The sequence below is a fragment of the Acanthochromis polyacanthus genome, chromosome 10 (genome assembly GCF_021347895.1).
Source record: "Acanthochromis polyacanthus isolate Apoly-LR-REF ecotype Palm Island chromosome 10, KAUST_Apoly_ChrSc, whole genome shotgun sequence".
In the NCBI taxonomy this organism is placed as follows: domain Eukaryota; kingdom Metazoa; phylum Chordata; class Actinopteri; family Pomacentridae; genus Acanthochromis; species Acanthochromis polyacanthus.
Window position 1 is genome coordinate 28831561 of NC_067122.1, and position 17815 is coordinate 28849375.

General features: G+C 43.0%; 1 protein-coding gene across 1 annotated transcript in view; it reads left to right on the top strand.

The window, feature by feature from the left end:
- The window catches only part of gpc3 (glypican 3), a 179193-nt gene that overhangs the window by 144351 nt on the left and 17027 nt on the right, over nucleotides 1-17815 (top strand). Inside the window, 1 exon segment of the mRNA XM_022202960.2 lies at nucleotides 11392-11578. Within this exon segment, the coding sequence (XP_022058652.2) occupies nucleotides 11392-11578 (187 nt within the window).

A 17815-nucleotide genomic window follows, 5' to 3' on the forward strand; every position in this document is an offset into this window, starting at 1 on the left:
TGTCGGCTTGGCACTGCATTGCTGTGATGGCTGTTCTGGGCTTCGGGGTCTTTCACACTTGCATGTGCATGTTTGCTCAGGTCCCACCAGCTCCTGTCGAGTTCCGCTGTTGAGCAGTGATGGGACCCGCCGGAATGTGCTGAGACTCTCTCCAGAGTCTAATCTCACACTAAACCCTCTCTCCTTTTCTCTAGTATCTTCCTCTAGTATCTTCTGGCCTATTCCACTCTATACTAACACGACACCCACAACTATGGTGTTCAGTACTGTCTGGCTAATTATTCATTTATTTATTGTTTGTTTGTTTGGTTTTCTGTTCTCTTGTGTATGTGTTTGCTTGTTTGTCTTATTGATGGGTAATTCTTAGTTGGGAATAACACAACACCTGATATTCTTCAGATGTAATAGCACTGCTTGCTAGTCCCTGTCCCTGTCCATCCCCTCTCGTCCTGTCCACCCCTTTGTTTCCCCTCACATCACCACTGAGGTGTAGCACTGCCCTCCCTGGCTCTTAAACAGGGAAATGTAATAAAGAGTGTCAGCTTAGCTTTCAGGGAGGGCTGGTGATGGTCACACGCATGCACTAAATAATAAGATATTTGGCTGTAAGACTAAAATATGCATTAATCTCATAAAGTGTTGACACCCCTTCCATGGAGTTGAACAATGAGAATAAATGCAGACAAAAAAAAGGAAAAAAAATTTAAAAAAGAAAGAAAAAATAAAAATAAAAACAGCACATAATGACTGTGCGCATTTTAAGCCTCAAACTCAGTGCGACAGCGAAACCGTGATTTTTGTTCTGAGCGTATGGTAAGTAGGTCTGCTCAAGAACCTAATCCTTAAGTTCTGCAGATTAGATTTGCAGACAAGATGTGTTGAGGCATTGATAGAAACATTCAGAGCAGCAGATTCCGTCTGGGCCAAGTCATGAGCAGCTTGTCCAGACATGTCCTATGCATGGAAGAGGAGGACATAACATGGGCCCTGATCCCAATCACAGACACTTTTTCTGTGCTTCTTCCACCTTCATTACTCATCCTCTTACTATGTTAGTATCACTCATTCACCTCCACAGCTCCTACATTTACACATTTAGAGCCCTGTGACTTGAGGACAAATGTGGGGCAGGGTCTCTGTGCCAGCTCCCATGTAGAAGACCACAGCTGATGATCGGTCAGCAGGTTGAATTGTATCAGTGCAGGTCAAGCAGCGGCTCTGAGGCTCCATCGCAGCTGTCGTGTTAAACAGTGACCCTGTGTGGAGTTCATGTCATGTGTGGGAGGCAGTGACAGACTTGTGGTTTCTGTGTCTCTGTCTGGGCTGGTCTGCATTGAGCAATCTGCCACATGTTTGGGCTTTGTGTGCAGCCTTTGAGCCCATGTTTCCTTGGTGTGACTTGCGCTTTTGTGTTAAAGGGAGGTGAACCCTGTGGCCTGCGGGATGCCTATAGTCACACTGATTACATGTTCTGTGTGTCCAGCTGTCTGTCCGGGCCAGCTCCTCCATGCAGCTCCTGAAACTCAGAGGAGAGAGAAGAAGAAGGAGAAGAGTGAGAGCGCCAGATTTCCTTTCTAAATGGAAAACATACTGAGCATTTCTCCAAAAACATGTCTCTTTTATTTGTTTCCTCCCCGCTTCCTTTTGCTTTGGGTTTTATTTTAATTGCAGAAGATTCCAGTTCAGAGCTGCTTGAGGTTTTCTCCCTCTTGTGGTAAATCTCTGGAGGCTCTTGGCGGATCATGCAGCGGCTCAGCCATGCCAAAAGCGCAGCGTCACTTTCGACACAAACATACATCCCACCCCTCCCCGCTACCGCAGCCGTGGCAAAGGCAGGCAGCCAGCAGGCCAAAGCCACAGCACCCTGCCACAGAGAGGGACTGCCCTGCCTCCTCCCTGCCCCCCTGTGGAGCAGGGCACAGCTCGCTGCTATGGCTCATTTAGGCCCTTGTGGTGATTACATTACCAATTTCTTTAATTGATTCTCAAAAAAAACATTTCTTAAATATTTTTTTTTCGTCTGTTGCTCATGTGCTGATATTTATAGCTGGTATGTTCTTGGTCCTGCTTCTCTCACGTGTGTTGTCAGGAACTTTGGGGTTTAAAATGTAAAATTCTCTGAAAAATGGCAGCGTCTATTTGTTGGACAGTCAGAACACTACTGTATCTGATTTATTACTTTGTTTAATAATTATCACGTTACAAATATGGTACAAATTTCCACTGTCCCCAGAGGATTAGCTGTCCCTGTATCAGACTGTCACTACACAATTATTATGGTCAATAGAATTAATTATAACAATATTATCTTCATGTTTAGAGGAAATTTATTGTGGGTACTGCCTCGCTCTCATCTGTCTTCTCTGCCTTGATTTTAGCTCACAGTTGTATTCACACAGTTACGGCGTCCTCTCAGCTGTATTTATATAGCACATTTCATACAGGAGGCTAACTCAGTGTGCTTTACGTTAAAACAATAAAAACACTGGAATCATTCAGACAAGCATAAAAAGCACAATTCTTATGATAAATACAATAAAACATAGAAAAGAACAGGAACGTTAGAAATATATTACAAAAAAATTACAGTTTGCATTTAAAACTGTTTAAAATAAGCTTTAATAGGAAAGTAATGGCATACAGAAAAGTCGTGAGCTGTGATTTAAAAGATGTGAGTTGGATCAGACCTACAGCTTTCAGGTAGTTTGTTCCAGATATGTAGAGCATAATAAGTAAACACTGCTTCACCATGTTTCGTTGTAGCTCTAGAGATATTCCTGAGATGGTTCTTCTCGCGCCACTAGTGGGTCAGCGTTATCCAGTGAAATATTTCTACCTGTTTAATAAGTTGCATATTTAAAATCCCCAAATGATGACTTTAAGAATGAACCATGAACTTGACATTTGGTCACAGCCTTCATGTCCCCATTAAGATGAATCACTTTCGTCATCATCCTTCTGGAATTATTGATTTAACATGGAAGAACTCATCTCTGTGTATTAAAGTTAGATGTTTTGAACTTGTTCCCATGAGAATAATCCCTGTCTGCCTTAAAATGGCTTGAATGTAATTCTCCACTGTTGTTTCCTCTTTATCCATGCACACCTCCCTGTTTGGTGCAGCTCAAGCACACCAGCTCACCTACAACTCTGTTCAAACGATGAAAAACTGCGCTACACTATACAATGCCATGTTATTATATATATTGGAGTAATTTAAGCGTTCATGTTAGAACCACAGGCTGATTCTGCAGAAGAAGAATAAGCTCTGCCTTGCAAGTTAACAGGACTGATTCTTTAGGTTTGCTACATATCAAACCCTGAAAGTCTGAATCCATGTTTTTAAGGCTGTCATCAGTACACTGTAGTTTCAAGATAGAAATACTTAACCATGGTTTACTACTTATTTCATTCTTGATGTGTCTTCCAGCATATACAAGCACCGTAGGGTAGGGCTGAGTACCGAACTTCGGTTCTTTAATGGCACCGACCGAAATGTTTCGGTACTAATGAGTATCGAAATAAGCCTCGTCTTTCGGTTCCATGTTCCGGTACTTATCACGTGATTATGATAAAGCAAACCTGTGATTGGCTGTAACATTACACGTGATTGCGGCAAGCCGGAAAAAAGCATGCTGCCCGTTCACAGACAGGTTTCACGTTAGGTACATTGAATTTACTGCAGTTGTTTAGCATGTCGTCGAAGTGGGAAAAGATGCCTCTGAGGTCTAAAACGTGGCTCTACTTTTGTAAAATGGACGCTGTAACAGGAGAACCTGTCTGCGGCTCTGCTCAGCACAATAACCACGGCAGTTCGGCCAATGCAGACAAAGTCTTTTATTCACCACACCGTCTCAATGTAAATAAAACAGTCTCTCTTCCTTGCCCGGCGCTACACCGGACCTCGTCCGGTAAACAGTCTCAACGTCCGCCGGCTCTCCGCCGGTTCTCCTCCGGTAAACAGTCTCAGCGTCAGCCGGATCTCCACAGGATCTCGTTCGATAAGCTGCCCGCTCCACCGGACCTCGTCCTGTCCGCTGTCCTCCACTCGTCCGTTCCCCCGTCCTCTCTGTCCGTCTGTCTTTTGTCCTCTGCTTCAGTTTGTTACTGCCGAGAGAATCAGGTGAGTCTAATTGGTGCCAGCTGCGCTAATTAACCTGACGCTGGTTCCACACACTCTCCTCCACACCTCTCCCCTCTGCAGCTGAGCTCTCCCACGCCCATCGCCACAGACGCCAATAGTGCGCGGTGCAGTATATGCCAAAGCGGGTGGTAAACTCCATCTAAGGCTAAATACCGGCACGAGACCGATAGTCGACAAGTACCTTAAGGGAAAGTTGACAAGAACTTTGAAGAGAGAGTTCAAGAGGGTGTGAAACCGTTAAGAGGTAAACGGGTGGGGTCCGCGCAGTCCGCCCGGGAGATTCAACTCGGCGGGTCAGGGGCGGCCGCTCGGTGCGGGAGGATCCCCTCGCGGGACCTCTCACCGGGTGCGGGCCGTCCCCCGCCTGGCGCATTTCCTCCGCGGCGGTGCGCCGCGACCGGCTCCGGGTCGGCCAGGAAGGGTCCGGGGCCGAAGGTGGCTCAGAATGTACTGAACTGTACATTGCTTGCAAATGTTCTTTTGCACTGGAAATCACTGGAAAATTAAACTCAAGATGTGAAAAGTAATGTGTAATGCAATTTTCATTCTGTTAGAGTATATATTGTAAAACTGGTATCGAAAAAAGTATCGTTTAGGAACCGGTATCGAAGTGAAGGTATCGGAATTGGTACCGGTATCGAAACTTTTAGATTGATACCCAGCCCTACCGTAGGGACACATTAGTGTTGTAAAAAAAACAAACAACCCTGATAGAGGTCTTTAATTTGTCCGATGTTTTAGTTGAAGACAAAGTACCCAGCTAGCATGGAATGTCCCCACAAAGTTGACTAACATCACCTGCAAGTTATAGTAATTTTGAAAGAAATTGTTTCAATCAGATGTTCAAAAATGGTTAAGAATATTTTCATTTACAAAAATGTTCCTATAATGTGTTAATATAATGGTGTAACATCAACATTTAAAGGACATTGTCAGGAGCCTAACAGGATGTTATTGGTGTTAGGTAGCAGGTGTTAGCATGCTAATGTGCTAACCATTAGCATGTGCCCCTATCTCATATGGGGTTCCTCAGGGTTCGGTGCTGGGCCCTCTTTTATTTTCCTTATACCTTCTCCCCCTTGGTTTAATCCTCAGGAAGCATGACATTTCATTCCACTGCTATGCTGATGACTGCCAGATTTATGTCCCTCTCAAAAACGCCAAGTCATTTTCCCACAAACCTCTGTTAAATTGCTTGGATGACCTCAAGGCCTGGATGTCCCTAAATGTTCTCAGTTTTAGTGAAAAAAAGACTGAAGTGATGGTCTTTGGTGGCACTTCTGTGACTCCTCCAATTGATCTGGGTTCCTTGGCACAGTATATCAAACCAATAGTTACGAATCTAGGGATAAAAGTGGACTCTGATCTTAAGTTCGACAACCAGATTAAAGCTGTGGTGAAAAATAGCTTCTTCCAGGTAAGGCAGCTGGCAAAAATCAAACCTATTCTGCAGAGACAGCAATTTGAAACGGTGATCCACGCCTTTGTGACCACTCGGCTGGATTACTGCAATGCTCTTGATATGGGGGTAGTGGGTCCTCCATTGCTCTTCTACAGTTAGTTCAGAATGCCGCTGCACGTCTTTTAACTGGTACAAGAAAGTTTGAGCGCCTTTCACCGATTTTAGCTTCACTACACTGGCTGCCTGTCCTTTTTAGAATTCATTTAAAAATGCTTTTAAATCATTACATGGTCTCGCCCCCCAATACCTGTCTGAACTTCTTCATCCATATACTCCGAACCGATCCCTCAGGTCACCTGACCAGCTGCTCCTGAGGATCCCCAAAACAAGGCTGAAGCTCAGAAGGGATTGAGCATTTTCCGTGGCAGCTCCAAAACTTTGGAATGAGCTGCCACTGCACATTAGACAGGCCTCCTCGTTGTCTAATTTTAAAACCTCTCGTTGGCATTTCACACCACATAGGTTTGTTGTTGTCATGTGCATGTATATATATCTGGGAGGGGCAGTCCAGTTTGTTTAGTCTATTTATTGCTTTTGTTTTTATTGTGCAGTCTGCTTTTACTTCTTATTGTTTTTATCCTAGTTAATGTTTTTATCTTAGTTTTTATTATTTTTATTTTTAATCTTGTTGTTTATGCTTATGTACAGCACCTTGGTCAACTGTGGTTGTTTTAAAGGTGCTTTATAAATAAATTTGATTTGATTTGATTAAACTGAGATGTCAGACACTGTTCATGCTGAAAAAGGATCTGCATGTTAGCATTCCCGACCTGTCCAGGGTGTCCCCTGCCTTCACCCGAGTCAGCTGGGATAGGCTCCAGCACCCCTGCGACCCTAGTGAGGATAAAGTGGTGTATAGAGAACGGATGGATGTTAGCATTCCCATTTTGAGAATTTTAGCATTAGCATTTAGCTCAAAGTTGGATGTTAGCATTCATAGCAGGATATTGGGATTAGCATTTAGCTCAAAGCACCACTAACAGAGTCTAACAGAGCAGCTAGCGTGGCTGTAGACTGTTGGTGTGTCTTCTAACGTCAGTAGACAGTGAATCAGAGGACAGCATGTCTATTTATGTGTTGAGGAGAGTTTATGCTGGAAGGTGGTGAGTTTCACATGGCAGTGATCACACAGACTGAACTCTAAACAGAGGTACAGCAGCTGGTGACGATGGTTTGCCCCTCAATACTCAGTTCCTTTTTTTAGGTTTTGTTCTGAAATACCCAGAGCCACGTCTTTCTCCCCCGGCTTTACAAGTGTTTGTTTGCCTTTTAACAAGGTTTGTGAGGCGTCCCTCCCCTTGCAGAGTCCGAGCGCGTTGCCAGGATACAAACCATGAAAAGGAATTTCAGGACCTCAGTAAATCTATGGAGGACTCTGGCAAATGCAGACAAACACATTTCAGTCTTTAACAAAACAGTTCAGTACATTAAAGTCCCATTCAACACAACTTCTGGGCGTTTTCATGTGACACCCTGGAGCGTTGAGCTCTGTCAGCAGGTGGCGCTCTGCTGTACAGCCTCGAACACAAGTGAAAATGTTCCTATGGATCCTGTCTGTGAGTTACTGTTTGTCCATCCTTGGCCTAAGTGACCAGGCTTTTAGAAATGTTGTGGTCATCGTCCGTGTATGGCCTCAATGTTGGGGCATGAATGGAGGTTTGTTGGGCCGCCATGCTGGGAACAAGGTGATGTGTGTTCCCTCTCTAAACTTCAGAGTTTATGTCACTTGTAAAACCCAGATTGACTGGCCTGTATATGCAGGCGAAGGGAACAGGGTTGTTTATCTTCTGACTGACGTAATTCTGCGATTAGCTCTGGGTTTTTTTTTATACCTCCGCTCACAAACACACAGTCTGAGGGCCAGGCAGACGCAGCAGCTGACCTGAGACAAGGCCCATATGAACTCAATTTTCTCCCAGAGACAACAAACCAAAAACAACAACAAAAAAAATGCATGCTGACGTATGCAGATAGGAAGGAAATCAGTAAAAAAAATTTAAAAAACAGGACGGAGGCAGAGCGGTGAGATGAAAGGCTGCTCGGAGGGCAATCGGCTGGAATTTAGCACATCTGTTAGTTTGGCAGGGCTCTCAATCATGTGCGATGCTGTGAAGCCTGAAAGATGGTCAGAGCCTGGCTGTGGAGGCTGTATTCAAGCACACACGTTTTTCACCCATAGATACAAGAAAAAAATGTCTATGTTGTTCTAAAGCTATGCAAAGTTCCTGTGAATGAGGTTTTTCTTTAAAGGCGCCATGTTTCGCTCATTAAATGTAGAAAGTTTGCTGTTCCTTCATACTTGGTTTAAGAGGAATTTAGAAATTGTTAGTGAAATTGCTTTACAGCTCTTGAACATTTTTTTATTATTTATGAGTTGATTAGTTTACCGCAGCTCTCAATAAACACTTCTGGTATGTGTTTCACAACATATTATGAGCTTCTGTAAATTGCATGGGAAAACATTTGAGTCTAAAAGAAACTTTACAGCCAGAAAACCAAAGTGGATTTAGATTCTGTTTTTAAAAAAATGATTTGTATTGCATACGTATGTGGGAAATCCTGAATAAATGGGAGGAGGAACACAACATATTACAGTACGGTAGATGGGTAGTTTACTAGACAGATGGCTGATAGACATACTTTAACATACGTACTTTTACCAGAGAGCCTTTCCAATCCTACTCTGCATATGTTTTTATATAAATCATTTTTATTCCTGCCTTTAAACTTGATGATTCATTTTCGGCTGGTGTGAAGCACTTTGTAGCATGTTTTTTTTTTTTTTATAAAGTATATTTTTATTATTATTTATTAATCCAGAGGGGAACTTCAGGCATCCAGTAGCTGACAAGACACAATATGCAAAATAAAGTACAAAAAGTAAGCAATACATTGGCATACAGAAGTAAATAGAACTAAATAGTGAACAGGGTGCAGTGTGATACAATTGTGGTGATCCATATACAGAGTGAAAGGTTAATACAACAGAGAGGTAATGGTGCAATTAACATATGCAAGGACAGAGTAGATTGAATAATACTGTAGTGCAAAAATTAAGATTTGTTAAAGTGATCATGTGCAGAACCAATAGTCCACATATACAATTGTAAATGTACTGAAAACACTTATATCCGGTGATGGCGTTTGGCACATATAAAATGCTGAGCACAGTCAATGTAATTGTGATTTTGTATGAAAATGGTAAGAGGAAACAATCTACATAGTCCTGAAAGACAGTTTATTGTTGCGGCACAGAGGTCAGGAGCTTCAGTCACACAGACAGCACAACTGGTGAGTGTTTTAGTGGGAACAGTCATTAAAATATAAGGACATCTGCATATAGATCTATGGGGAAAATATCAGTACATGTATTTGGAAATTGTTGTTGATCACAGGAGATTTTCAGTGCAGATCGGACTGCCACTAAGAACAGTCATAAAGAGGGATGTTATAGTAGGACTGCGGTGTATTAACCGTCATTACGAAGATGACTTATTGAAGCTTGTCTGAAGTCATACAGGGCACAAAAGAAGCCCTTCATCAATGAAAGGCAGAGGAAAGCCTGGCTAGTCTTTGCTGGGAATCACAAGGATTAGATGATTGGGTTAAGGTTCTCTTCAGTGACGAATACAATTTTCAGTTGATGCCTACTCCAGCCAACTTACTGGTTAGAAGGAAGCCTGGAGAAGCTACAAATGAGAAAAAAAGGGGGTGGGGGTGGGGGTGGTTGGCACTTCTTCTGCAACTTGATGGCAACAGCTTTGGTTTTTCCTTATGTCTGAATTCTTGCTTGTGTTGTACGTCGCTTTGGACAAAAGCGTCTGCTAAATGAAGTTGTAGAATTGTAGAATGGTAGACTATCTGCCCCTACAATAAAACATGGGGGTGGATCAGTGAGGACCTGGGGTTGTTTCAGTTTGGGTGGAACAGGGCAGATGCAATTGGGTGAAGGGTGAATGAACCAGGTCATGCACACGGTTACTCTTAAAAACAGTCTTCTTCCGTTCCTGTCTCCAATGACTGGATTTCCCAACAAGACAATGCCCCTTGTCACACGGCAAGGTCAGTTAAAGCCTGGATGGAGAACCAGAACATTGAAACCATGCCTTGGCCTCCTCAATCACAGATCTAAATCCAATTGAAAACCTGTGGGAAATCATCAAATGCAAAATGGAGAACCAGAAGCCCAAAAATAAAGCAAATTTATTTAAATTTTTGCAACAGGATTGAGCTGCTGCGACAGCAGAACAATGTCAGAAATTTGTGGAGAGCATGCCAAGACGCATGGCTGCAGTCATCAGAAACAATGGTTTGCAATCAAGTACAATCTCCTGTGTGGATCATGTGACTAAAACAGACAGAAAAGAAAACATTAAATGCCTAAAAGCTGTTTTTGGCAGAACAATGCCATAGCTATTGATGGAAGAACTTAAGTGATTTTGGTTATTACCAAGAAAACCAATGACAATGTCTAAATATCAGCTCTCACATTAAACTCTCATGAGTTGCTTTTGTTGTTATTTTATTTGTCCAAACAAATGTACCTTTAGTTGTACAAGGCAATAAAATAAGAAACTGAAGAAAACAAAAGTGGTCTAAAAAAATTTTTGCATGACTGTATTTGTTCTGAGTGATCACTTTTATTCATCATGGTTATGAAATACTTATATCCTGATGGGAGTCTTTGAGGATGACTCTATTCCTGGGGCGTGAAGCGTCACTGAATGGTTTGAAGGGGATGAAAACGATGTGACTCATATGCCGTGACGTTTACAGTCACCAGATCTTAACCAACTTTATGGGAGATTTTCAAGAGCCGTGTTCAACAGTGCTCTCTCGGACCATCATCAAAACACCAAATAAAGGAATATCTTTTGGGAAAATGATGTTTATGCCTTCAGTATAGTTTCAGAGACTTGGAGAATCAATGCCAAGGAGCACTGAAGCTGCTTGGGTGGCATATTGTGGCCCATCTCCTTACTAAGACACGTTATGTTGGTTTTCCTTTAATTTGTCAAATGTCTGCATATATGTGCACAATTTCTGCTTGTCGTAGAGCTCTGGTTGCATGTATTTTTTGGCTTTCTTGGCACTATTGTCTGTGTTTTTATTATTTTTTATCTGCTGTCTGGTTTTGTATTGCTGCCATCTTGGCCATTTCTTCCTTGCAAAAGAGGTTTTCAAGTTAAAATGGGATCTTTACCAGTTCAGCAAAATAAAAACGAAATATTACATATAGCATTAACAGTCGTCTTTCCTCATCCTTCATCCTGCTTTTTAATTTTAGATCCTGAGGCTTTGATTTCCACTTGGGCAGAGTGTGTTGTGCGGTGTTATTGCCCTGAGACAACCACTCAAGACAATGATGTTTGCCAGTAACAACACAATCACACCAGTCTGCTTACCCCACAGTTTCTTTTTTCTACCAGTAAATTACATGGACGCAAAGCCACAGCCCTTTGAATGAATCACGTTTGGACAGAAATACCAAAACTGGCAACGATACCAAAACTGTTTTTCCTGCCTGGTGATTAAAATAAGAGTTTGGTAAATACAAAGGCTTTTAGATCTTACCGAGTTTTTGTCTGGAATTCCCCTCATACTGTTATAATCACACGGTACGAGCCGGGATCAAAAGACAACCCTTATTTATTTTCACAGCTTTGTTAAACCATTAATACGCACCGGCACATTCCGACCGCAGAGTGACTCATGAAGAGGCTAAGAGCATTTTCAACGTCATTACTTTTTTTTTTTTTCTTACCGCTTCCTGTTTGTCCCACAGTTGCTGCGGATCGTGACGGTGTCTGAGAAGCGCTGGAGAGCCCGGTCACGTGGAGCCGGAGTGGACGGCTGGAATGACGAGGGCGAAGAGGGGTTCCAGAGCGGCGACTGCGACGACGAGGACGAATGCACTGGCGTGTCGGGGCTGGGGCCGCCGCCGAGACGCAAACGATTACGCATCTTCGCAGGTCAGACTCACGTGTGTTCAAGCTGCATCTCCAAATTAACTTTAACTACATCTTGTGTGGTTTCAAATGAGCTGCCTGCTCTCCACATTGATAAATTTAAATTACCCTAAATTGGATTTATGAGTCGGGCTGTGAAAAATTGTTGGGCGCAAGCTATTAAGTTGTTTATGCCTGCAAACCAAATTGGAGCTATTTACTTTAAAACTGCGCATGAGTAGATCTGGCCTGTTTTGCAGTGAGTCAGGGTGATCGCAGTCCAAACACAGGCGGTGGGCACACAAGCAGCGAGGTGTTTACATGACTACTGTACATGTTGACACCACCGTGACACTATGCAGCAGGAGACGCGAAACTTCCGCAGGTAGCCGCTTCACCTCAGCCTCCTGACCTCTCCGCTGTCAGTCCTGTGAAAAAAAGCGTCTGACGTTCTCACTCAAAGCCAAACAAAGAACATAAAAAAGCTACAAACTGCTGGAAGAAAAGAAACCAAACAGAAGAGGAGGGAGAAAAACAGCAAGGGAGCAGGAACAAGTGGCTTCGATACTCCAACACAAAGCCAGCGCAGCTGAGCAAACACGGCAGTGGGAGTAGTCCTCTTGTCGGGGATGTTGTGGCAGAGATTTGGGTTTGCCGGGCAGGGAGTGGGAGCAGGAACCTGGGGTTCACACAGGAATCCTGCAGGGCCATCACTTCCAACAGGCTGGGCCGTGAGAGTCTAATGCCCTCTCCTACACACTCCTGTTAGCCTGACTCCACAGTTCTGCCTCAATTCACTCATTATACTTCTGACTTCCAAGCTGCTCCACTTCAGTCTCCACAATTTTCTCTTATCTGCCCTGCGAATTACGAGATTAGATGCTTTTAGTGTTTGTGTCTGCAGGCACATCTACGCCTGTTTGCGCCTGTTTGTACATGAGCCAGTTTTGTTTGCAGACCTTGAGAAGTCTCTCCTCATTGGCAGATGCACAGATAGCCGCTGATAGCCTGCAATGACCCAGCAAAACGCTGAGCCAACACGGACCATTTTGGTCAAACAGGGGAATTGGAGTTCAGAGGTCGACCTGCAGAGCACGAGGCCTAATGGGCTGCCTGTCTGTTCCCCGCTGCTCTGAGAGTGACGAGACGGATCCGTTTTCACAAAGCCTGAACCGGACTGATGGTGTGGTGCGCACATACACACATGCACATGCACACACATGAGGTGGGGAAAAGGTGACAGAAGCCACATCAAAAAGGTGCAGACAGGACATAAGCAGGGCTGAGACCCCGACGCAGCCCACCTGTCAGCCTGCCGACCGTACAGACGATGTTCCTGATGATTGATCTCTGCTCGCTCATTCTCTACACGGGTTCCATAATCTTCACATAACTGTTACCACTCACCCACAACACACTCACACACACACACACACACACACACACGTCTGGTTCTGATATCCCCGTGAGGACTTACCATTGACTCCCATTCATATCTAACCCCTAACCTTAACCAACACCAAAACAATGCCTAACCCTAAAGAAACGTTTTTGCACTTTTACTTTTCTGAATAACAACAACATGGCCAAGAAAACACTGTTTCCCCCCGTGGGGACCTCATTTTTGGTCCCCACCATGACACGAGTCCCCACCTATATAGCACATAGTGAGGTTGAAATCCCCACCGGTATAGATAAACACGCACACACACAAACACACACACAGACACACACACACACACACACACACACAGACACACACACACACACACACACACACACACACTTCCCCTCCCGACCAATCAAACCTCATGCTACACATTCCCAGAACATTCCAGGCCAGGGAAGCTATTCCAGGACAGGGACCCCCCCCAAACATACACACACCACCCACCCCCAACCCCCAATCAGCCAGGACTGATTACGGCTTACATAGCTTTAATTTGCAAATCATTAGAGGATGTAAATGTTTTATTTGAGCAGTGGGAGATGTGGTGTATTCCGGAGTTTGGCTTTATACCACCTGACCACCTTTAATCAATTACAACCTCACACATGTGATGAGGTGGAGAACACATGGTAAGACACTGGTGATGATCAGATGATTAAATGACTTGTCTCCTGCAGCTATATATGCACATTGTTTAAACCAAACCCCTGTCATCAGTTAAAGATTCAGCTCATTCGCTAACATTAACTTGCAGTAACCCATGAGTGTATTGAATTACACAAGAGTGAATTTTATTACAATTCAATTCAACATTTGCTTTCCAAAACTAACAGTTGCAGCAGTCTGACAGTATGCGGCTGTAACACCGCTACATAATTATGCACCGGACATTCATGATTGTCTCTACATTGAGGCCATGGCATGTTCAACACTGAAATAAAATTTTAGAGCACAAGTCTGCTGACATGCAGCTTTATTTACTGCTGCTGCACTGTATCCACCTACACAAGCAGGATAGGGACTGCAGCTAAGCTATTATGCACTAATATTTAAATATATTAATTATGAATTAATGTTAGCCATGGAAAGCAGTCAAATACATTATAAAATGCAGTTTTAAAAGCAACAGTAACAGTAGTAGTTATAGCTTTAGTGCACATATTTCATAAGAAAGCTAATTAGCAACATATCACGTACATATTCACAGACTGAGCAACTAAAGTCTCAAATATAGTTCCTGTATGCATTTGATTAATCATTTTTTAAATTCTGCTGCTTGGGCAGAGGAGGGAACAAGACACTGCATAGTTAAATATTTACGGCCAATTCATGCTTTCCACATCTGGTTGTCCACAAGGGTCCACAACTGTTGCAGATTCTTCATGTGCCAGGAAACAAATGGACCTCAAGACAAATGCTTCTTTAGAGGAAAGCCTGTGCGAGGGGATTCTCTGTGGTTCAAATCTTTATAATTCATCATTAAAAGAGTAGCTGAAGTAGTTGCTGCCACACTTTGAAGGTGTTCTGATTTATACCTACATACATTCCGTTGCAAACACAGTGGAAAGTTCTGAATTCTCCTGAAATCCTGTGCTATGTTCTCCCACTGTGCTTGGCAAGCGTCACTGACTGTAACTTTTATATCATGTAAAATGTGAAAAGTCACATCCTTTCAGAAATAGAACCATGTGTTTTTCATAGCAGACCAATATGTATGTATTGAGAGGTGACCTATTGTAGCATGAATAAAGACACAAAAATGTCCAATGTTGGCTTTCAAAATCTATAAATCTATATCCCCATACACAAACTACGAGCAAATCTCACCAACTATCAGCTGTAAAAGACCCAAACTATCTAAAGGAATTGTTAGTCATAGACATCAAAAATGTACAGAATTCCCAGTGAAATTTAATCAAAAAGCCTTAAAAACTTTGGTAATATGGCCCCCAAACAAGTTTTTAAAATTATTAAAATTATTTCCCCACAGGTTGTATGTTGACTACACATGAGCACAGTTTCACAACCCTGCTCTTGTGTCAGTGTGATAACATGAATGTCAATGTGTCCTGGTTCAGCTCTTATAAAACAAACGATTGCTTTTTCTGGTGAGAGATGGTACGTGTGTCAACATTCTCCCATAGATTTCTGTTCAAGTTACATTAATTGGCAAGTTTCCCTGTTATGATGTCTGTGATTATGTTCACCTGCACTCTCAATGTTTAAGAAAGTCACATTAATTAGCGAGTAACATTACCTCCTCCCCTCTTTTTTTGACAACATGACGATTTTGTAGTTGACTACGTAGGGGATGAAATTTACAGTTTAGAATTGGAGTACCACTATGACATGTTTAATGAACCATATATTAGACTATACAGAGTGGAACAGGGCAATAGCTTAATTGTGACTGGTTCATACAATCAAAACCATAGATTGTATACACTGCCTGGCAAAAAACAAAAAGTTGCACACTCTGATATTGTGTTGGACTGCCTTTAGCTTTGAGTATGGCACACATTCACCATGACATCGTCTCAGTAAGCTTCTGTAATGCCACAGCATTTATTTCTGTCCAGAGATGCATTGATTTTCTACCACGATCTTATATTAATGATGAGAGAGTCAGATCGCTGCATAAAGTCTTCTCCAGGACATCCCAAAGATTCTAAGTGGGGCTGAGGTCTGGACTCTGTGGAGGACAATCCATCTCTTGCTCCCTGATCCACTCATTCTCAATGTGAGCATCGTGGATCCTGACATCGTCATCTTGGAACATGTCCATGTCATCAAGGAAGAAAACCTCCACTGATGTAAAGACCTGGGGCCTCATTTATAAAACATTGCGTAGGATCCATACTAAAGTTTGCGTACGCCGAAAATACGAAAAGGGCGTATGCCCTTCGCCCCTGATTTATAAAACTGTGCGTAAGCACAGCTGCATGCAATTTCTTCATAAATCACACACCAGCTGGAAGATTGCACAGGTGGATCCACCTCACATTCCGCCCACAACACACCCACATTTTACCATGAATGGTCAATGCAAAGTAACTCATGAATGTATCTGTATATAAATAAGCTGCTGATCCACGGCATTTCACGCAGCGCCGGCCGGCAGTCTTTTCACTGCTGTGCGTCAGGATGAATGAATCATGTGTTGACCCAGGCCACCCTGCCACTAAATTTGCTATGATCATGTCCGATGTACAAATAATTTGTAAACTGATTGAATGTGCATTTTTTCGGTTCACATAGACAAATTCATTTTCACTCGGGGGTTGTGGTGTGAAGCATGTGTGCCTGCGTGCCTGTACAGGGCTGATTAATGGTTGGACGCTCATCCCATTCGGCCGCATATGGATAAATAAACCAAATTCTTTACTTTTTTTTGCCTTTTTACTGTGATAGTTGCAGTGAAGAGTGACAGGAAATGGGGAGAAGACATGCATAAAAGTGCCGCGGGCAGGAATCGAAGCCGGGCCACTGCGTCGGAGACCACCCCTGCAAATGGGTCTTCTGCTTTCCCTGATGAGCCATACGGGCGCCGGGTGATCAGTAAACAAAATTATTTAATAAAGATCACCGCACCGGCCCCAGATGTGGACCAGCCCTTCGGTCAAACGACCGAATGAAATAACATTCAATCTGCTCCTGTTAATATATGAACATAGTTCTGCAAATACAGTCATTGGCCGAATGACGCACTATATGAACATCTACAACAATGAGGGTTTATGATTATCCGGCTCTACACGTCTAATATGTGATAACAATAAAGGTTTGAGATCAATCTGGTTTCAATTCACCACTTCACCCTCCAGCACTGCCGTTCCCTCTGTCTCCAAAATGTGCTTAAGCAAGCATCAAAGTTGGCGCACCGGTGCGCACATTCTCACGCCAAGTTTGTTTTTATAAATCACAACCTTTGCATAGAAAGTGGTGTACGCCACTTTCTAGCCCTGTTTTGTGCGTACGCAAGCTTTATAAATGAGGCCCCAGGTCACTCAGTATATTCAGGTATCAGCTGACCTCATTCTTTGGGAACATAATGCTGGTAGGCACTAGACATGAGTTCATCACTTCATCCACCTCTCTTCTTACCCTGATGCCCCCATCACTTTGGAACAGGCTAAATCTGGACTCATCAGACCACGTGACCGACCTAATTTGTTCCTCAAAGATGATGCTTCACCACTATCCTTCAGGTTTTAGTAATGCGTTGGATGGTTCTTAACCAGATTTTAGTAGTTTCAGAAATCTCCATAATTTTTTTCTTTGCTTGATGCAGACCAATAATTTGACCCTTCTGAGACAGATTAAAATCCTTTCCATGACCACAGGATATGTCTTCAACATGGCTGTTTCAGAAATGAGAAGCTCCTCACTGCATCAGCTAGGGTTTAATAAGTTGTTGCAGCTGAAACGTATTCATCACTGCAGTAATTATCCAATGGAAGGCTCTTACCTATTTGCTTAGTTAAATCCAGGTGGAGACTTTTTTTGGCCAGGCAGTGTAGATAAAGTCAGAAATTGTCCAAAATCTATGTGAATGCATGTAATCGGTGTGTTTAGGATTGTGTGGGTTTGTGTGTCTATGGCTTTATGTTAATCCATTAATCTGGGATTCCATATGACTTCCCTTTCACTCACGATGAGGGCTCACCTGTGTTTCTATGCCTTTCATGCACACCTGGTCTCTGCCTGCACAGCCTCTGTAGGGAACAAAGAACGAGCCTCCATCTCCACAGAAACCTGCCTGCTGATTTCCCTCAAAGCCTCTCTTCATCTCCTCGTCCTCACTTCATTTT